Here is a 22412-nt window from a genome sequence, read left to right as displayed (position 1 = left end):
TACAAGTCTGTGTGGACACAGGTTTTCAATTCTCTTTGGTGCCTGGGTGGTACGGTACGGGCATGTTCAATTTGTAAGAAAGTGCCAAACTGTTTTCCAAAGTGGCATCCCACTTTATGATCCCATCAGCAACATTCCAGACTTCCAGTTGCCCGACATCTTCACCAACGCTTGGTGTCGCCAGCCTTTCACGCTTAGCCATTCTAGTGGGTGTGCCGTGGTATCCCAGTGTGCTTTTTATTTGCGCTTTCTTGACTGATGCTGACTTCTTTTCATGTGCTCATTGGCCATTTGTATGTTATTTCGTGATTCTCATACTGATGGTCCAGAGACTATATTTGGAAAAACCTAAAAGACCCAGCATGCCCACCGGGACAGGGCATTTTTAAAGTGATGATATAAATGAAAAATCAAAGATATCCCCTAACTTTGTGAGAATTTTCAAAATACACAGTTGAAAAAAATGACATGATGAACACCCATATATGCTCTCTACTTAGATCTAACAACTGTTAACATTTTGTCACATTTGCTCTCCTTATTTATGTGTGTATATAAAACTGTCCAACCATTAGAAAATGAGTTGTGGACACCAAGACACCTTACCCCTAAACACTTCAGCACACGTCTCCTAAAAATGAGAGGATATTCTTCTACATAATTGTAGTTCCACCGTTACACCTAACAAAGCTAAGTTCGTAGTCAATCCGTGTTCCAGTTTCATTACTTACTCCACTAATGTACTATTGGGGGGGGGTGGCGCAGATTAAGGTTTTTTTAATTTTATTTTTTATTTTAATGGAGGTGCTGGGGATTGAACCCAGGACCTCATGCATGCTAAGCACCTGTTCTACCTCTGAGCTGTACCCTCCCCCACTCTACTAATGTATTTTAAACAAAGATCCAGTCAAGGTTGAAGCATTATTATGGGTTATCTCTTGAGTCTCTTTTAACCTAGAACTTTTTTTCTGTAAACACTGACTTTTCAAAGAGACCAGGCCAGCTGTCTTGTAAAGTGACAAATATCCTGTTTGTGTTTCATTTCCTATAAACCGAAGTTAGGCTTAGATTCAATATAAACATTTTTGATAGGAGTACTTGGTGGTTCTTATTTCGTCACTTGATAGATTTTAACACTGATTTCAAGTAATTCATACCAAATTTTCTCAAAAAAAATTCAGGGAGCTAAAACATGTGACTCATTTTATGGTTACCAGAGCGGGGAAGAGGGTAGAAAGTGATAAATTTGAGAGTTTGAGATTTGCAAATATTAACTACTATACATAAAAATAGATAGACAAATTTTTGTATAGCACAGGGAACTGTATTCAATATCTTGTAATAAACTTTAATGAAAAAAGAATATGAAAATGAATATATGTGTATATATGTATGATTGGGACATTATGCTGTACACCAGAAATGGACACACTGTAACTGACTATACTTGAAACTAAAAAAAACCATGGAACTCATATATCCCAATTTGTATAAAAATGCGGGCTTTGCATCTGTTAGTCTCAGCTTTAGAGATAGTATCAAAGTGAAATGAGCCTATATAACAAGGTTTTAGAAATGGCACAATTCATTTGGGTCTTTTTTGTGCCCTCTTGGGACATTTCTATTGGTCCCTTGCCTCTCCCAGCTCAGGACATACTTGTCACAATGTTATGCCAGGAAGAGCCTCAGGCTCAGGTGCAAAAAGATGTTGGCTGACTTTGTCGTGATCTTGATTAGCAGCTTGGCTTTGCTCAGTTTTCTCTGTAAAATGGGTGTGATGGGATAGCGCTCCTGCCAGTACCACAGTGATGTACAAATCAAATGAGATCGTGAGGGTTAACATACGTTTGAAAGGAGGCTGCACTTTAATAATTCACTCAACACTTACTGAACATCAGTTGTGTTTCTGTGCCAGGTTCATGGGAGGATGCAGAAAGCAAGGTCCACTCCCAGCACTTGGTCTGGCTGCCAGCACTAGGGTGTGTATTCAGGCAAAGGAATCACTGGGGGCATTGGGATTCCTGGCCCTCTCTGCTCCAACCTCCTGCCCCCACCATGGAGCAGCCATGTGGTCTGCATGGGGGTGGGGGTTAGCAGGGATAACTTGGGAGGCACGTGACACATCTAAGCCAATCCTGGACACCTTGCGGCCCCAGCCCCGGCCAGTGTTTGCTTCAGGAGCCCAGGCCCAGGCCAGTTTGGGATGTCACTAACTCTGACCACTTTGGTTGGTTCCCAAATGGGAATATGACCCAGTTGGGTCACAGACGTGGAAAAGATTGCTTTGCTCTTTACAGACACGAGAGGCAATGGTTTTGAAATCGTGCGTGATAATTAGTCAAATCCATTTCACCTGCCTTCACTAATGGAGGCTATTTTAACACGTGCGTGTCCTCCAAGCAGCAGGAAGCCTGAATAGATGTTGGCCCCAGTTATTTTCTAGGAACCTGGAGTCTCAGCTGCGTGTAATTCAGCTGAGTGCGTTAAGACTAGATAGGACCACCCACCACCCTCCAGCTGGGCATGCGCGGGTGTCGGCCAGCGGCATGACCTTTCCAACCTGCAGGGGCCGGGAGCTTAGTGACGCCTGCGCAGAACGGCATTCCGCACCTTTGCCCAATCACCTTTTCCCACAAGCCCCACACCTCACACCACCCTGCTTCTTTATTCCTCATCCCATAAATACCCCGAGCCCCTCATCTTTCAGGAGGCAGGTTTGAGATCTGTTCTCCCGTCTCTTCTCTTGGCTGGGATAAACTCTTGCTTCCTGCAAACCTCGGAGTCTCAGCGTTTGGCTCACTGCGCGTTGGGTAAGACAACCTGGTTGGGTAACAAGTTCAGTGAGCGAGCCAGGCAGAAGAGATGTCCAAACGCATCTTTTGCCTGGGGCTCGTGGGCCCCTTGCCGGTACTGAGAACCTGTGGGCGAGTCCCAGCAGCTGCCTGGTCCGTGCGTTCCAGGACTGTGCCCAGATTTCCCCCACCAGGCGCCGCTGACCTTCGGGCCTTAATTTTGCAGCAGAGTTTTGGGGTTTGGGGCTTGGAAGACGTCTGTGGGTGAGTAACTTCGTTAAAGAAAATGCACCAGTGCTTAACACTGTCTGATATTCTGACCGGATCGTGGGTTGGGGGCCTGCCTACCTGGCGGGATTGTGGCAGAAAATGTAAGAGGTTACAGTTGCTGGGGCACTCTGTACGTGGGTTAGAGGCGGGGGGCTTTGGTTTCTGGTCTTCTTTGTTTTGGTTTTGTTTGTCCATGTCGGTCTACGTCTGATGGTTTTAACTGTTAAGAATCAGATATTGAGTATTGAGCATCTTGGTGATGTTTAGGTCAAGGACCCTTAGGAAGTCTTAATTGTTGCTCCACCTGGGAGTAAAGCCCCCTTCAAAATGGGGAACGTTAATTCAGTTCCTCCTCACAGGCCTCTAGGCTGTTTTTTCCAAAATCAGGAGACTTTCAGTTACAAATCCATGGAAAAGAAAGTGATGGCATTTTTCCTGTCACACTGCACTGCATGGTCACAGTATCCTTTAGACTCCTGAGCAAAATGGCCTGTCAGTGGATCCTGAAATTACAATATTATTCTGCCACTAGATTTATTGTAAACGGGAAGAAAAATGGGTTGAAGTAACTTTATGTACAATTATTGTATCAGAATAAACCTGTACAAAGATGTAAGGTTATGGTCCAACAGGAAGGGAAGGGAAAGAAACTGGCTTTGCTTGATCCTGATGAAAAGGAGGACTTGTTGATTCAGACACTTGGACTGCTCCTCCGCTGCCCCAACCCGATGCAGCTGCTGCTCTTTCGTTGTTGCCACCGTCTGAACTATAACCTCAGGCTTAGATCCCCTGCTCCCTGAGGGTCGAGAATTAGGGATGGTCTCCCCCTCTCATACCTGCCACTCTGGCTGTGGGGTCTACCCAAACACAGGTAGGACAACATCCGTCAGGGAAAGTCCCCACTGGGGGTGTGAATGCTGACACTGGGCAGCCAGTGGGACTGACCTGGGTTCACTCCCCCTTTTCAACTTCCAGTGTATTTAACTGCAAGAACAATCGGCCAACTCACAGAGATGACCCAAAGAGAATGGAAAATCTTTTTTCATCAATTTTTTTTAAACTTGAATATTATTGAGATTGAATTCTTACAGGATTTCAAAGAGGGATGCCCAAACAAAGATGCTTTAATAAAGTACAAGAGGTAAAACAGAAACCAAATGATGATCTTTCAGAATTTCTAGAGAAGGTCTTTAAAGCTCGGAAGGCGTTATATAGATACAGACCCTAAAGCCCCAGAGAATTTAAAGATGGTTAATATGACTTATGGGTCTGAGCACCCCCCATATACAGAAGAAACAGGAGCTTTTTGAAATGCCTGCATCTCAACTTGGATTTGAAGGATGCCTTTTTGGTGTCCCTTTGAGTTGTGAATCTGAACAATTGTTTGCTTTCAAATGGGAAGATCTAGATAGAAAAGTTAAACAACAGTACTGCTGGACAGTACTAACTCAGGGACTTAAAAATTCCCCCACAATATTTGGAGAAATCCTGGCAAAAGATTTGAGGGACCCTCAACTAAATGAGGGAGCCCTGCTCCAGTATGTGAATGATCTGACTGCTAGTAAGATAAAGGATATCTAAGACCAAAATAGTTTTGGCTTTGAACTTGTTGGTTGAATAAGGCTATAAAGTGTCCAAGAAAAGGCAGAGTTCTCAGCCCTCTGTTAAACATTTGTATTTTGAACTTTCACAAGGACAGAGGGACTTGCTCCTTAACGGGAGGGAAGCTGTAGCCAGGGCTGCAGCTCCCGCTACCAGGGAACAATCGCAGCAAAACCGTAGCAAACTTGTAGCAAAACCCCTTTAGGGAGTTCTTAAAGGAGATGATGATTAACGTCTAGACTGAAATCTTGGAAGAATTTCAAGGAACAAAAGATCAGTTCCACCCTCGATGGACTGGAACTTAAGAGGAACGTGGCGGGAAACAGAAACGATGCTGCAGGTGGGAACCCACAACTGAGATCATCCAAACCTCAGCTGGTCCCAGGTTCGAGACACTGACTTCTCTGAGTGACTTCTCCCTAGCTGATCTTAACTTGCTTTTCTGAAAGAAGCTATGAGAAGGAAATTAAGGTGAACCGGATTGTTGCAGTGGTGGCTTTGGTAAAGCAAAATTCTTCAGAAGGCTAGTTATTTAAGTAACTTGTTCCGTTACCTGAATGATTGTTCTTTTGTTTTCTCCTGGTTTCTAACCTTCCAGGCTTGAAAGGGCAATTCAATTAGGAATTCTCTGACTTTGGCAAAAGCAGGTAATCTCTCTAGCTGTTGGATTCATCACTTAAAACTTTTCTGTATTTTATCGTGCTGACCCCTTGGTTATGCCTGTCATCAATTTTTTTCTTAATTGAAGTATAGTCAGTTACAATGTGTCAATTTCTGGTGTACAGCACAATGTCCCAGTCATGCATATACATACATATATTTGTTTTCATATTATTTTTCATTAAAGGTTATTACAAGATATTGAATACAGTTCCCTGTGCTATACAGAAGAAATTTGTTTTTGTAATCTATTTTTATATATAGTGGCTAACATTTGCAAATCTCAAACTCACAAATTTATCCCTTCCCACCCTTTCCCCAGTAACCATAAGATTGTTTACTATGTCTGCGAGTCTGTTTTTGTTTTGTAGATGAGTTCATTAGTGTCCTCTTTTTTTTAAGATTCCACATATGGTACTTTTCTTTCTCTTTCTGGCTTACTTTACTTGGAATGACAGGCATCTAGGTCCATCCGTGTTGCTGTGAATGGCATTGTTTTATTCTTTTTTTTAAAGAATTCTTTATTCTGTTCAAGTGGTCTGTTTCTTCTTGATTCAGTCTTGGTGGACTGTATGTTTCCAGAAACTCATCCCTTCTAGGTTGTCCAGTTTGTTTCCATATAATTGTTCATAGTATTCTCTTATGGTTTTTATATTTCTGTGGTATTGGTTATAATTTTTCCATTTTCCTTTCTTATTTTATTTGTGTTCTATCTCTTTTCTTGGTGAGCTTGGCCAGAGGTTTGTCAATTTTGTTTACTCTTTCAAAAAAACAAACTTTTGTTTTGACTGATTTTTTTTCTATTGTTTTTTAATTTCTATTTTATTTATTTCCTCTCTGATCTTTATTATTTCCTTCCTTCTGCTGACTTTAGGTTTTGTTTGCTCTTCTTTTTCTAATTCTTTTAGGTGATAGGTTAGGTTGTTCACTTGAGATTGTTCCTTTTTTTTTATTTTTTGAGGAAGGCCTGAATTGCTATCAACTTCCCTCTTGGGACTGCTTTGCTGTATCCCATAGATTTTGTATGGTTGTGTTTTCATTGTCATTTGTCTAAAAGTATTTTTTAATTTCTTCTTTGATTTCATCATTGACCCATTAGTTTTTTGGTAGCATGTTCAATCTCCATGCTGTCATTTTTTTCTCCTTTGTTTTTCTGTGGTTGATTTCTGTTTCATGGCATTATGTTCGGAAAAGATGATTGAAATAATTTCTATCTTAAATTTGTTGAGGCTTCTTTTGTGCCCAAGTATATAATCCATCCTAGAGAATGTTCCATGTGCACTTGAAAATAATGTATATTCTGTTTTTGGGGGGATGTAATGCCCTAAAAATATCAACTAAGGCTAACTGTTCCATTGTGTCATTTAGTATGTTGCCTTATTGGTTTTCTGTTGGAAGAGCTGTCCAGTGATGTTAATGGTGTGTTAGTCTTCTACTATGATTGTATTCCCATCAGTTTCCCCCTTTATGTCTGTCAGTATTTGCTTTATGTATTTAGGTGCTTCTATTTTGGGTGCATATATGTCAACAAGTTTAATATCCTCATCTTGTATTGCTCATTTAACCATTATATAGTGTTCTTCTTTATCTTTGTTTATGGCCTTTGTTTTAAAGTCTATTTTGTCTGAAAGGAGTATTGCTACTCCTGCTTTCTTGTCGTTTTCCATTTGCATGAAACATCTTTTTCCATCCACTTTCAAATCTATATGTGTCATTCACCCTAAAATGGGTCTCTTGTATGCAGCATATTGTAGGTTCCTGTTTTATTATCCAATCTACCATTCTATGTCTTTTGATTGGAGCATTCAGTCCATTGATATTTACAGTAATTACTGATAGATGTATGTTTATTGCCACTTTGAACTTAGTTTTCCAGTTAATTTGGTATTTCTTCTTTGTTCCTTTCTTTTTCTTTTTGTGGTTTGATAATTTTCTTTTGTTTATCTTGGTTTCTTTTTGTTTTTTGTGACTCTATTGTATGCTTTTGATTTATAGTTACCATTTTTCAAGTATATTAACCCATTAGTAATACTATGTCTGTTTGCTTTAAACTGATAATCCTTTAAACTCAAACACATCCTATAAAGAACAACTAAAAAAGAAGAAAAAACTGTATTTTATTGCTCCCTTCTCCCACTTTTAATGATTTTGATATCCTCTTTTACATCTTTGTGTTTATTCTGTTGCAACTCATCATACTTACTGCATTTTCAGTTATGGTTTTCTTCTTTCTATAGCATCCTGCTTCTTTTCTATTTAGAGTAGAACTTTCAATATTTCTTTTGGCATACATTTAGTATTGCTGAATTCTTTTAGTGTTTGCTTGTCTGTGAAATTCTTTCTCTCCCCTTCTATTCTAAAGGGTAGTCTGGCTGGATAAAGTATCCTAGGTTGCAGCTTTTTCTCATTCAGGACTCTGTATCTTGCCACTCCCCTCTGGTCTGCAATGTTTGTGTTAAGAAAGCAGCTGAAAGCCTTATGGGGGTTCCCTTATAACTAACTCTTTGTTTTTCTCTCACTGCTTTTAGAATCATTTCTTTATCTTTTGACCTTGGCCATCATAATTATGTCTTGGTCTAGGTCTATTTGCGTTCTTGTTTGGGACCCTCTGTGCCTCTGTACTTGGATATCTGATTCCTTCTTTAGGTTTGGGAAGTTTTCAGTCGTGACTTCTTCAAATACCTTTTCAATCCCCTTTTCTCTTTCTTTTCCTTCTGGGACCCATATTGTGTGTAGACTGGCATGCTTTATACCATCCCATATGTCCCTTACGTTGCTTTCACTAGGTTTCACTTGCTTTTCTATTTGCTCTTCTGCTTGGGGGACTTCTGTTATTCTGTCTTCTAAGCCACTTACTCGTCCCTCTGCATTATCTAGCCTGCTTTTGACTGCCTTTAGCATGGCTCTTATCTCAGCCATTGTGTTTTCTATTTTTAATTGGCTCCTCTTTATATTTCCTATTTCTTTTTTGTAATATTCTAAATTTTTAGTCATAGTCTCTCATTTCCTTCAGCGCTTTTATCATCCCCTTTTTGAAGTCATGATCTAGTAGACTACTGAGGTCTGTTTCATTGATTGTCCTTTCAGGGGACTTGTTCTTTTAATTGGGAGTAGTTCCTCTGCTTCTTCATTTTACTTATCTCTCTGGCACTATGGATTATGCAGTATCAATTATCTCCTGTGGTCTTGAAGGGCTGTTTTCTTTTTTTAAAAAAGAGGATGCATTCCTGCGTAGATTGTGTCCTTCTAATAGCTTTTGTTGCAAAGTCTGTTTTTAGTTTGGATGGTTGCCAAGTCTTTCTTCCTTGTGTATTGGCTTTGACTGGGGCTGTGACCAGTGTTATGGTGATCAGAGCCTACCCTGGTTGTTGGGCGGGGCCTCCTTTTTGTTCTGTGGGCGTCACAGCCCTTACAGGGACCAGGCCTGTTTCCCTTTTTTTTGGAATGGAGGCTTCCAGACCTGTTTCTGAGCTGCGGTGCGTGGTAGGTGGGGTTGGAGTGCTTCAGGTACTCTTTGTTGACACTGACCCTGTCCCCACTTTAGCTGTGGGAATGTCAGTACTCTGCTCTGGTGTTCCCAGGTCTTCTGCCTTCAGAGCTACCAGTGCAGATCCGTTGACATCTGAGTCACACACCTAGATTGTGGTGTGCTGTGGGGCTAGCACCGTCCACAGCACCACGTCCACATACAGTAAGCAGGTCCACTGAAAATGCTGCTCCCGCACCGCCCCGCAGCCACTGTGTGCCGGAACTCTGCTCCTTGCTCATTGGTCTGAGGCATGGGTCCACAAAGTACCTGCAGAGCAAATTGGTTCCCTCTTCCTGGGGCTGTAAACAAATCTCAGTCCAGCCTATGAATTTGTGGACCCCCAGGTATGGATTCAGGTTTCAGCCCCACCTCCGCTCAGGAGCCGTGTACCAGCGAATACGGTGGGTGTGGCTAAGCCTCGCCTCTCTTCTCATGAGCCAGCGATGGTGCTGCGGGCCTGCAGAGATGGTGGCTATGGCCCAGCTGCATCGCACCCCTCTTGCCTACTTGCACCAGCAGCGTTGCTTGTTCTATGGGGGACTCAGACTATTCTGTTCTGTATACACTCCCAGCCACGGCACACAGCACACTCCCGCCCAGCGGCTGCCTCTGGGCAGTCATCCCCAGCCCTCTGCCTGGTTCGGGCAGCCAGTCCCAGCCCAGCCCTGCCAGCTCGAGTGTAGGGCTGGGGATCACAGGGACCCTATGTGCCGGTTTCTCTCAGTTCTGTGAGCAGTTGCTATGCACGCCTCAACCTCAGAGGCTCCGCCTTGGTCCCCACTGACCTCTCTGTTGGAGGGGGCATCCCAGTGTAACAGGGCTATTCCTCCTTTGCCACTCTCTCCCCATGGGACAAGTCTGCACTAATTTCCTTTTTTCCTTTTTTTTTTTTCTCCTACCAGATTTTGTGAGGAATTTTGTCTTTTGAAGTAGGCACAAAGTTCAGCGGGTGTTCTGAGTGAATGAGTGGGTCTGTGGATGTCTCTTTTGGTGCGTTCATGGGAGATGAGCTAAGAGCGTCCTTCTACTTCGCCAGCTTGGCATCCCCCTTCCTCCTGAATTTTCAACCACTGCTAACTTCACTGCGACTTAGGATAAAAAGCCCTCAGATATTAACATCGAGTTAGGCTAATCAACAGAATTTCCTGTCCCCTGTTGTTTTGACTAAACCTAGTGACTACCCCATCAAGGGTTTACTTGGTCAGTATATTGTATAAACCGCATTTATTTTTCCCAGCCTGTGTCCCTTCTGTATTTAATATCTAAGTGTTTCAGCCAAACTGGTTACAGCTGAGACACTCTAAGATGTATAGGTGAGATGCTGATCCCCAACTTGATGTGTGAATTTTATCAATACATCTGGCATGCAGTGTGCTCCCTCAAGGTACATCCCTGGTTTCAATGATCAACGGTGGGCCTATGAATGCTGTGACAGCTGGCACATAGGTGCTACTTGTTTGTTGGGATCAAAATGTTAACTTGAAATCAGGAACAAGAGAGTATTTTCAAATGAATGCTAAACAGTTTCATTACTCTTGTCCTTGTTGGGTCTATGCCCCTTATCAGCAGGAAGTACCCAGAGTGGGCATCGCCTCCTCCCTCGAGATTGAGGAATGATCAAAAGATGCAGAGGAGTGAAACTATGTGGTGATCAGTCAAATCCATTTCACCCGCCTTCACTGAGCAAGGCTATCTCAACACTTGCACATCCTCTAAGGAGCACAAAGCTTGAACAGTAAGACGTTGGACCAAGTTATGTCCCAGGAACTTGGAGTCTCAGGTGCATCTAGTTCAGCTGAGTGGGTTAAGGCCGGATGGGACCGCCCACCCTCCAGCTAGGCATGCCTGGGTGTCTGCTGGCTCGGTGGCCTTTCCAACATGCAGAGGACAGTAGCTTAGTTATACCTGTGCAGATGTGCCCCCCCCCCAATCTTACACCACCCTGCTTTTTTATTCATCATCCCATAAATATCCCAAGCCCCTCACCTTTGAGGAAGCAGGTTTGAGATTTGTTCTCCTGTCTCCTTGCTTGGCTCCCTTGTGACAAAACCCTCTTTGCCTCAAATCTTGGAGTCTCAGCAATTTGGTATGCTGTGCATCAGGCAAGACAAACCTGGTTTGGTATCTTCATCTGGATATCTGGCTCAGTGCTGAGAATGGAGCTGTCACGTGGAACTCAATCGTGCAAACCAACAGACCCTGGAGTTGGAGCTTCTGTTACAGGCAGCCAACATTATCTAGCTACTGGCGTGCATTGCATTTGGGACCCTAGGAGCCTCTCCAAAAGCAGTATTAGAACAGGTTCTGGTGCTGGCTTTTCCCCCTTGCTGGATCCTTGACTGAGAGCCCAGTTCTGAGTCAGAATGCCTTGCTTTCAGCCTAAATGTTACTCTGGAGCCATGAGTTTGGTCTGACCCTAGGTGTGCTTGTAGACCCAGAACCTCAGACATCCTAGTTTCTGCTGGTACTTGGAGAACATGCAGGCATATGTCACAGTTCAGAAATACCTGCTGGCCCCAGTACCCCACAAAGCCCTGCTCACCTGGGGCCCCAGCCCCACTCTTCTGGTAGTCCCATGCTTGGTCCCCCCGGTCAGCTTTGTGCCATCAAGAGCCTATTCTCAGCCATCTCCTGTGCTTCTTAACTCTGATGAAGCTGAGACTCCCCCTCACCCAAAATGCAACAGGTAATGGAAAGAGAGAACTTTGTATTGCCTTATTTATACCCTGGGAAAATCTAAATACCAGTAGTCAGGGTATAACAAAATCATGGATATAAACAGCTTTTTTCCAGGTAGGAAAAATAGACAAGGATTTTTTTCAAAATACTTATCAGTATAGCATGTTTATGGTGGATCAAGGTTCTGAAGATTCTCAGCTGTGCCAGACCTCAATGTTGAGAGATGAGAGGATGGTTTTGAGTGGGGGGGAAGGCACTTAAGGCAGCAGCTAGTTACTGACTGATGGAGATGTTTCAATGGTTTAACAATCTGTAAGCAATACCAGTACTTAGCAGCTGAATATCCACCTTAAATGTGTATACTGTGTATACTTTTTTAAGCTATGTGATACTTACTTGGATATTTTTTGTTAAATCCTGTATTTGATTTTTAAACTGTCATCAACATTTATCTATAAAAACTTACATAATGAAGATGGGCCATTACCTAAAACAATACTCTTTTGAAAGGTACCACATAGAAGGACAAATTAACACGTTTACCACAATGAGTGACAAATTCCTACACTGAATGACAACTCGAATGCATGCTGGGCTCTGGCTCAAAGGGCTGCTGTAGAAAGCAGACTCAAATGCACCGGAGGCAAGGCGATCCACCATGGTGCCCAGCCCTGGACGATGGCGACATCCTTCACTGGCTGTTGCTGACCAGTTTGTTAGTGGCCAGGCAGCCTGTACTGCCAACGTATCACAGCTGTAGTAACACCTAGTGATACTTGTTCTCTCCCTAACCGTATGAATGTTAAGTTCCAATTATACAAACGTAATCCTATAACATTTTTCAATCATGTTGTGGCATCTGGTATTTAACTCCACATTTATCACTGTAACAGGTCAGGTTCCAGACAGTCTGCCTTCCTTTTTGATCTCACTCTACACCTTAAGGTACAAAGTCTAAAGTAAGGATTTAAGAGAACAGTGCAGACCACCAGAAACAAAGTAGGTACAAAACAATTTCTGAGAAGGGAATGGGCCAGTGATGCAGATGGGTCTCAGATAAAACTCTGTATGAACTGAAGGTGCAGAACCAAACATGGCAGAAAAGCTTCATTTAATGAGTCACAACTTGGTAAGCTGGGAACTTGAGGAGTGTCCCTTTTAGCCATAAATCTCATGTCACTTAGCTTAAGTTTCCCTTTCTGAGGCCCACATTCCTGTTACATCAAATTTTTTATACTTAGGGCACCAAAGACAGAAATAGTTCTTGAAAGGATCTTGGTTAACTATACTCACATTTGTTGCTTTTCTAGAATCACAAGTAACTACTGTTTAAATTTTTTCAATGCAGAAATTGTTAGTCTCATTACATTGGTTACACCATGTTTTTATTTGTTTGCTGAATGAGAAGAAAAACAAAACAAATGAATACCCAGTTTCTTCTGCAGGTCTGGTCCTCTACGGCAGGTGTTACAGACAGCCCTGGAGAAGCTGGAATATAGTTCAGCAAGAGCCCAGGTGGCGTGACAGTTCATCTTGAATCTTTGCAAGTGTATGTTTCTTTCCTTTGGTGCCTTGCACAGTAAGGCACTATTAATGATACAACAGAATAGAAATGGCCACAGCAAATAGTTCTAGAGACAACTTACTAGACAAGTTACAGTCTAATGGTGGTGGTGATTCTTTCATTTTATTACTTTTTACAATAAGGGTGTAGTCTTTATATTCCACACACACAAAATAAAACAAGAAGTGCTTATGAAAGTCCCTGCCCCCACCCCCTTCTCAAAACCTGAACATAGCAATTCAATGGAACAGAAAAATCAAGACGTTTGATTTCAAAATTTCAATAAAAAAGCAAATATGTAATGCAACAGCTGTTCAACTCCCCACTCTAAAATAGGCACCATTAGACAAACAAACAAAACTCCTAGTATTTTAAATTTCTCCAGCATACATTCCAGTATAAATGTTCTGAACTGTAATCAGCTAGTAATAATGGGAACAGAACCTTAGGACAGAAGTTATATTGCTTCCCTGCACCCCTTTCTCTTACAATTAATTAGAGGGTAGAGGCATCAGGAGGATACAGAGTCAGAGAAAGGATTAAAAAGAAAGTCCCAATGTTGCTGTTGTTTGGACTAGAAAGGAAGCATTTTACAAATATTCAAAAAAATCCCAAGGCAAGTAACACAATTCATTTCACTATCAACTCCTACTAGAAAGAATAAAGACATCGGTGTCTTATTGTATAAAACTGTACTTTTTAGAATTGCAGGTTCACCAGAAACTATGGATGTAGCTTTAGGCTTCACCAAAGAAAACAAGCTCAGATCAAGTTAGATACTGTACACCTAGCCTAGCTGGATCGGTGTCTGGAACTGCTCACTGTGTCAACCCCGAACAGCTGTAAACTAAACAATAGTATGTAACGCCAGAGGAAGCTTAAGGACTGAGGATATGTACACAGCTAATTATATCTCCCCTGCTTCGCGCTCTTCAGAGCTCCTCCTGTCTTCTGATCTGCCATTAGCGCTCTCATAGGACCGCTTCTTATCTTTTCGATCTCTGTCACGAGGTGATCTGTCTCTTGAATTCCTGTCTCTGTCACGTGATGCTAAGTCTTGGTCTCTGAATCTTTCTTTTGAGGATCTGAAAAATATTAATTTGAGGAGCAAAATGTGTTGGGAAACCCAAAATCCAAATGAATCGGATAAATATTAAGGTACTGATTAGCTGAAGATATACAGAATACATCCAAGAAAGACTGAGGAGTCAGTTTTCTGACAGAAAAAGAGGACTACTGCATTTGCTAAGGGTACTGATTTATAGGTCATTCTCATTATCTCAGAGGCAATCCTAAAGCTTCTCTAGTTCATAGCAAATATATTTAATGTAAAAATAATACCTTTAAGATGTTATCTGGTTTTTAAAAAATATGTAATAGAATGGATGGCAATCAATGGCCTAGGATGCTACAGGAACCATTTTTTCTTTGCTGTCTGGCCAGAGACCTAAATGTTGTAGGTGTTGCAAAGTATGGTATATTCTTTTTCATCAACCCCTTAGTAATGTAAAAACCATCATCCATAGCTCACTGGCTATATAAAAAAAAAGACTATGGGGCCAGATCTGGCTTGCAGGCAACAGTTTGCCAACACTTAGGTAAGAGAACTAGTCAATGATATGGCTTTAAGTAACCATTTATTATTATAAAACATTACTTTACGCCTCCTGAGTTAGCTCATTCAACCAAGAGAAAAAAACCAGAATAGAAGACAGAATGATGATCACACTATAATAAATCTTGACTAACCACAACTTGATTCTTAATACGGCCTCTCCATTCTCATACCCAACTCAACAAGAAAGGTAAATAATAACAAGCTTATACCAGAGATTCAATCAGAAGGAACATCAAAGGACACTGGGGGATCAGAATTAATATGGAATCTTCTATACCTTCAACATCTAGAATGAATCAGTAACATATTACATTTATTTGGTTCTTTACACGTGACATGATACTTGTACAAAATTATCTCACTTAACCCATGTTCAGAATTAGGATCTGAGGCCTGATTAAATAATACTTTCAACTTCTAAGTCAGGAAAAAATTACTACTATACTACCCAGTTTTAGAAATATAGTTAAGGAAGATTAAACCGAAAAGACTGAGCATTCTACTTAAGGTTTTAAATAAGCTTAACTTAAAACTGTGCTGAATCACACAGTGCACATCCTGCTCCACAGTCTTTGCAGGAATGGAATAGGAAGAGAGATGATTGAGACGATGCCTAAGATTAAGGACACACGTTGGTGGTAAGTCCCAGGATTAGTAATAACAAAAATCATGAGATGAATATCAACTGTTTTGCCAGAGTATAATGTCCCAGACAGAAGCTGTTTTCACTCAATATTTCACTCAAACTACCAATAATCCTGATAAAGCAGGCACTCTTCTACTAAGTAGATAAGGAAAGACAAGAGGGGTAATTAGATCATTTGGCCAAGGCCACTTTAATCCAAGCAGTCTGACTCTAGTCTGCATTGTATGTATCTGAACAGAGCAGGCCAGCAAAAAATGCAAACAGTCCTTATTTACCAAGGGTAACTGTTGTCAGGAAAGGGCACAGACTATTGTATCAGAGACCAGCTGGAGCAGGAGAAGAGCAAATTTATAAAAGCCCTTTAACTGGAACTTTTACCTTGAAATTTAAACTCAAATACTATGTAGCAGTAACTTGATGTCCTCTTTTATGTAGTAACATGGTAGATTTTAATAGCAACTGTCTGCTAATTTTTGGCAAAAAAAAAGTTGCTTTGAAAGAATAATTTGAGTATCAAGATTAGAAGTGCTCTTGAGAAAAGCAAAACTTTAAGTTTTGCAAAAATAATCTTTATGAACATGCTGAAAATATTAGATTAGGGGTGTCAGGTAGTATGATGGAAATTTTCCTGTACAACTTCATAAATGGAGGAAGCACCAGGGACTAGGCTAACACAGTCCCAGATGAGACTCCATTCTCACCACCAGAAACAACTGACAGGTGGGCAAGTAGACAAGAGAAACTGTCTTCTATCAACCAGCAAGCTGATTCTCAAAATTTACAGTACAGGTAAGATTCATGGAGAACTTTTAAAAATGTGTATTTCTGGGCACTGGACTGTGTGCCTGCAGTTTTAAGAATGTGAGATAACTGGCCTAAAATCACACTACAAGGAACCCTGTCCCTTATAAATTCCCTGCTCATTCTCTGCATTTGCCTAGAATATTTTTCCTATCTGACTTTACCTACTCAGATTATACCCACTTTATTTAGGTTTTATCTACTCCCCTGAAGCCATTTTTATAAATTACTCTACTTCCCTCATCTAAGTTCCTATATTATTTAGTCTGTGCCATATATACAGGTTAGCTCTTTGTTAGGTCAGTCTGATTACTGTCAAAGATGTTAGTCCTGTGTCTTAACTCACTTGAATAAAGTTGCTCAACTACATTATATTTATTTTTTTTTTAACTAAGCCTAGTACAGCAGAAAATATATAATTATTACTGACTTAAAGTCACCTTAAGAACTACTTGGTTTGCTAAGAGAGCAGAACTTAAATGTTCTCACCAAAAAATACATGTGAGGTAATGGATATGTTAACTAACTAGATGTGTGGAATCCTTTCACAATGTATATGTGTATCAAATCATGATGAACACTTGAAATGTCTTACAGTTTTATCAGTTATACCTCACTAAGCTACTTGGATCAAGGCAAGAATACAACAAAGAGCCTATTACATCCAACTCAGTTTTTGAGTGGTTTCAGGGAATGGCTAGTTGAGGGTCAAAAAAAAAAAAAAAAAATCTGCAGAAAGCTGTTAAAAATCTATCATGGGCTTCATGTGGAATATACCCATAGAAAATTTAAGATTAGTAGGTACTAGGGACTCAAAAAATGTTTTATGTTCCATAGAAATGACCTGGCTCCTAAGGGCCATTGTGTGACCTGAGAAGTTTGGGAGCTTGGTCTGTACAGACTGAGAGTGCCAAGGCTCCGTGCCACATTCTAGTCCTCTGCCCTTAATTCAAGTCCTTAAACATGCTTCACCCTGGGTCTGCCCTCCTTGCACCTTTTCCATGCTAATGAAGTCTAACTTCCTTATAATTCTGAATCTGCACTGCCAAGCTAACTGTATATATAACATGCACACCTATAGTGCAGATTAAGCAAGAATATACTAGAATGTGTCTGCTCTGAAAAATTAAGTTTGGAAAACAAAAAGTTAAACAAAGGTAAACCAGTTTTACTGAAGGGACTTCTCAGAGCCCTTAATTTGCCAATACATACTGAAAAAGCTCTAACAATTACTGGTAACTAAAATTATTTGCCCATAAAGTACTTTTTTCCCAAGACACACTAAGTGTAGAAAAGCAATAACCTCTGAACATACTGGTTCCAATTTCTTAACTCTGGCTCATAAGCATATTCTTTCTGAACTACCCATATAATCAGGGGAAAAAAGTTATACACACACAAATGTGTCCAAGTTACCAGATGCAAGTTCACACCACTAGTATTCCAAGTCTAAACCACAAAGGTAGTTCCACATCCTCCTATGGACCTCAGTACCTCCTCCTGGATCGCTCTCTGCTCCTGTCTCTAGAACTGTGCCCACTTCTCTGGTGGCTGCGGCTGCGACTACGGCTGCTGGAGCGGGATCTGTGGCGATGGCGTTTCTCCCGAGATTTGGATCGAGTTCTCCTTTTCCGTTCCCGTGACATGGAGCGAGACCGATGTCTGCGATGCTCTCTGGACCGAGATCTACAAAAAATATTTCATTTAGTTTTTAGCTTTGTTGGCACTACATTTCTCATTGACTAAAGCCCCTTCTTTAAGAGAAACTATCCCTCAGGAGCTTTAATTAAAATGCTGATTCTATTTCAAATCAGCTAAATCTATATTAAAATAAATTGCTAGTATATTAAATAAATACTAGAAATTCAAAACAAAAATAAAATACTAGTTCTCAGAGGTCAATCAGTATTGTATAAATTTACATCAGGAATATTTTTAGACGTGAAAGACACAATCTATACCACTACTACATGCCAGGGATAGGATTATCTAGTTGCTTCATGAACTTAATTTCATTTAAATTTCTAAGATTCTTAGTACACTTTAGAAACAAAGTGTTGTACCTGATGAACATGGACAGGAGGGAGGAGACGCATGAGAAGAATATTATTTAGCGTAAGTTACTCTCTGAATTAGAAAGCTTATATGACCACCAAAATAAGTTTAAACACCCACAATATGCCTAGTCACAGTGTAATCAAAACACAGTTAAGACAGTTCCCTATTTTTTTACAAAAAGTATTTACAAGTACATAGGAGTACAGAGAAGGAAAAACACTTCTGTAGCCTTCACTGTGTCACAAAATTAACTAGTGTGTGTGGCGAGGGTGGGGGTGGCATGTGCGGAGGAGAGAAACAATGGGGAAGAAAGCTATGAACTTTGTTAAGGGCCTCTTTAAGAGTGATGAGAACATTCTAAACTGGATTTTGTCAATTGTGCATCTTTAAATTTACTGAAAAGCATTGACTTACACAGTTAAAATAGGTGAACTTAGGGTATATAAATCTCAGTAAGGCTCTTAAAAATTTTTAATTCTCTTTGTCAAATTATGAGAAAACATCTCATTTTTTAAAGTTTAAAAGCACATTAATTCAGGTGATATAATTTATAAATTGAGTTTATTTTCAAAAGATTATTTTGTTAAATGAAGTTTAAGAACAGTCAGCTTATATCAACAATGCTTCAAAGAAAAGCATATTGTGGACCTAGGATCAACCACAGTTAAATAGAGTATTTCCACAATTTAAAATATTTCTGAAAAGAAATAGGAAAAAGACAGTATCAATTCATTCAAGATTTATCAAATGGTAACTTATCACTCATTTTGACCTATTATAATCAATCTACTTCTTCCAATGCATAATTTCATCCCTAGACTATTCATTAATGCAAAAACATTTACTGGGTACCTACTGTACTGTTCTAGGTACTAGGGAGACTGAGCAGCAAATAAAGCAAAGTCCTTAACTTCATGGAGCTTATACTCCAGAAAGAGGTCTATATAGATATGTAGGCAAAAAATACAGGTCAGGCAGTAAAGAAATGATGTATTAGGAAAGGTAAAAATGGAAAGAGAAATGAGGCGGTCATTTTTTATACAGAATAGGCAGGAAAGGCTTTTCTTTTCTTTTCTTTTCTTTTCTTTTCTTTTCTTTTCTTTTCTTTTCTTTTCTTTTCTTTTCTTTGGCTTTTCTTTAAAAATAGCATTTAAGCAAAGACAAAATGAAGTAAGGAAATGAGCTAATCAGCCAACTGAGAAGACTGCTTCAGGTAAAGGAAATACAGACGCAAAGGCCCTGAGGTGGGAAAAAGTTCAGCCTGTCAAAGGAATAGAAGAGACCTGTTCTGGCTGTAATGAAACAAGGACGACGGGTAACACCAGGAGTCTATCAAGCAGGATGACCAAGTACTTTGTCATTCAAACCAAGATGTTCTTAACACTGAAATATTCAGAGGGAAAGGGGGAGCTATTAATAAATATGCTGAGACAAAAAATAAACTGTAACTAACTGTCTGAGGGCAGACGGATCACTCTACTTAAAAGCCATGGGGAGGATTTCAACTCCTGTGAGTGAACAGAGTACGTTTGGAGGGTTTGAGGAGAGGACAGATACAACTTATTTCACTTTTTAAAGAAATCATTCTGGCTGATGTGTACAAAACAGACTGAGGTGAAGAAGGGAAGTAGGCAAAAACAATCAAGAGACTGGTTAAGAGGCTACTGTAATAGTGAGGTGATAAGTGGCTTGGCCCAGAGTAGCAGAAATGAAATCTCTGGCATGAGTATCTAAAGATGTTCTACGTACAAATGGGTTAAATATGTCTTCGACCAGCTTGCATGAATCAACCAGTAAAAAAGAATAGTATCATCATGTAATGTTTCCACTTCTCATCCTGGATTGAGAAACAACAATATAAATTAGTTTACACAATTGATCCTGTTTATTAATGTCTTAGTCTTTAGTGTTTTAAGCAGAAATACCACTGAAAGACTCTAAAAAGTACTAAGGGACATGTAACAGAACATAAAGTTTTTCCTTCATAACAATAAATGCTCTAGTTTACAGGGAAAAAGTTCTTGGGAAATAGTTACTTTTTAGAGTCAAGGGTACTCAGAAGGTTTCAAAAAGATGATGTGATCTGAAAAACAGGAATGGCAGGATCTGAAAACAGTGAGAAAGGGCATTCTGGGGAGGAATGGATCCATGAGAAAGGCTCAAGGACAGAAATGAGAATGGCACACGAAGAATTAAGAATGATAAAGAATACCATGTCTTATCACCTCAGGAAAAATTACTAAAAACTAGTAAAAACTGTATTAAAAAAAAAAAAAAGGCTTCTAAAAGCTCACAAACATTAGTGCCAAAAGTCAAAAGTTATCTTCCTCCTCCTCTTTTACACTGTACTCCTCCTCACTGTACAAAGGGAGAAGCAGTAAAGTCAAAGTCAGTATCAGGTGCAAACTAAACATTTTAGTTTCCCTCAGTAACTCATCATGAATCCCTCACTCAGAATGTATCCAACTATTTAAACTAGTTATATTTTCAGCCTCTTAGAATGTGTTTCTTACGAATCATCCAAATTGATTTAAAAAAATAAATCCTGTCACATATTTACTCTTAGCTTCTAAGGAAGATTTTAATGAAATACTCTGAAATATTTTTAGCTTTCTCTGTAACTCCAGGGCACTGCATATGATTTTACTCTGATAAAACTAAATTGTAGCCCATAAGTATCTGCAGACCAATTTCTTCTCAAATGATGTTGCACAAGTGTGAACTACAAAAGAATTTAGAGTACTAATCTGTTAATTCTCATTCACTTTTAAAAGATACTTAATCTATAAAAACTACCTTTGAAAAATACAGCTTCACCACTTAAACTTATTGTGTATAATACCTACCTTTTGGGATTCTTGCTATGTGATCGAGACCTAAAAAAAGAATATCTATTTTTAGAAAAGTAACTATAAATAAGGAAGAAGTACAATGTGCTAATTACATTCTTCCTCATTTCTAATTTTGTATTAATTTTATAAATATAAGGCGTGTATGTACACACACGAATTTTTCCAAAAGGTACCACAAACTCTGCAGACTTCCCGACCTGGGCGTACCTGTTTAGGATACCCGGCTCTTAAAAAAGAATATGCTCCTAGGAGACTAACACTCCTATACAGCACAACTCCCTAGTTCTCCAAAAACCACTTCCCAATCTGGAAAAAAATCTTCTGTTATTTGTATCTTTGTCATTTCTTCTTTTTCTCCGGGAACAGAGTAAAATTTCTAAGCTGACACGCTTATACTTTGGAATTACCACTTCGTACTATAATCCCTAGAACACGACTCAATTGTACAATGTTTCTTATTATGACACGTGATACTCTTATATAAAAAGCAATCTTTACACTTACTAGCACACAATTAAAGCTCAATAAATAGTAACATCTAATATTATGGTTACTAGGAAGTCACAGGATTGGTTTTGTATGTGTGTGTGGAGAATATGTAGCATGGTTGAAGCACGGCTTTGGATTCAGCCTGATGCAAGCTGTAACCATTTCCACCACTATCTGTGTGGCCTGGACAGATTATGTATCTTCCTTCAGTTTGTCATTTGCAAAAGAGGGACAGTAACAGAAATTTCACAGGAGGGTTCTAAGTATTAGATGAATTAATATAGGTAAATTCTTAGCACAATGGGCACATAAGCAGCATCCAGTAAGTGACAGTAATTTGTATCATTATTCTTTTCATTACCATAGTTGTAATCCCATTTGTGTGTAATTCTGTACTCACTTGTAATTTCCTCATCTTCCATACTTAGGCACAGTATCTCCTCAAGTTCAAAGACTAAAAAAATGTTTTAAATGTTTCTGAAGCAGTGTTAACATTTTATAATAATCAATGTTAAACGAAATTTGCCACTTGGCATTAAAGAGTAAGATAAGATGTACTTTCTCATCATCTACAGATGTGAAAATGTAGTCCTGCAAAGAATGTTTTCTCTCATTTGACTATTACCTCAGTTGAATCATTTATATTAGTGGCACTATATTCTGAATTTTAACTTAAACTGACATTTCTAATGCCATTCATACTGTCTAAAACATTACAATATTGGGCAATATTCTCACAGAAACTTAGTATACACAAAAGAGATAAAGCTCTGAAGTTACTAAAATACAGCACTTCCTCTAAACAGGAACATGTCCAATATGTAACTTTGTTTTGTTTTTGTCATTACAGTG

At 39.7% G+C, this 22412-nt stretch overlaps 1 protein-coding gene across 8 annotated transcripts in view; it reads right to left on the bottom strand.

The window, feature by feature from the left end:
- Nucleotides 1-12895: 12895 nt before the first annotated feature.
- The window catches only part of LOC102521575 (putative RNA-binding protein Luc7-like 2), a 52225-nt gene continuing 42708 nt past the window's right edge, over nt 12896-22412 (bottom strand). For 5 of the 8 annotated variants that reach the window (XM_032483456.1, XM_032483459.1, XM_032483458.1 and 2 more), the window contains 3 exons: nt 21066-21095; nt 17656-17847; nt 12896-14181 (listed from right to left, as the gene is read on the bottom strand). In XM_032483456.1, coding sequence (XP_032339347.1) covers nt 14004-14181; nt 17656-17847; nt 21066-21095 — 400 coding nt within the window. In that variant the 3' untranslated portion in view covers nt 12896-14003. Of the gene's footprint in view, nt 14182-17648; nt 17848-21065; nt 21096-22412 lie in introns of those variants that run through there. The other 3 variants (XM_032483457.1, XM_032483461.1, XM_032483462.1) reach the window with 2 other exon arrangements.

Source organism: Camelus ferus, chromosome 7 (assembly GCF_009834535.1).
Source record: "Camelus ferus isolate YT-003-E chromosome 7, BCGSAC_Cfer_1.0, whole genome shotgun sequence".
NCBI lineage: Eukaryota > Metazoa > Chordata > Mammalia > Artiodactyla > Camelidae > Camelus > Camelus ferus.
Note: the sequence above shows the minus strand (reverse complement) of the source record. Positions and strands in the feature narration are given on the sequence as shown.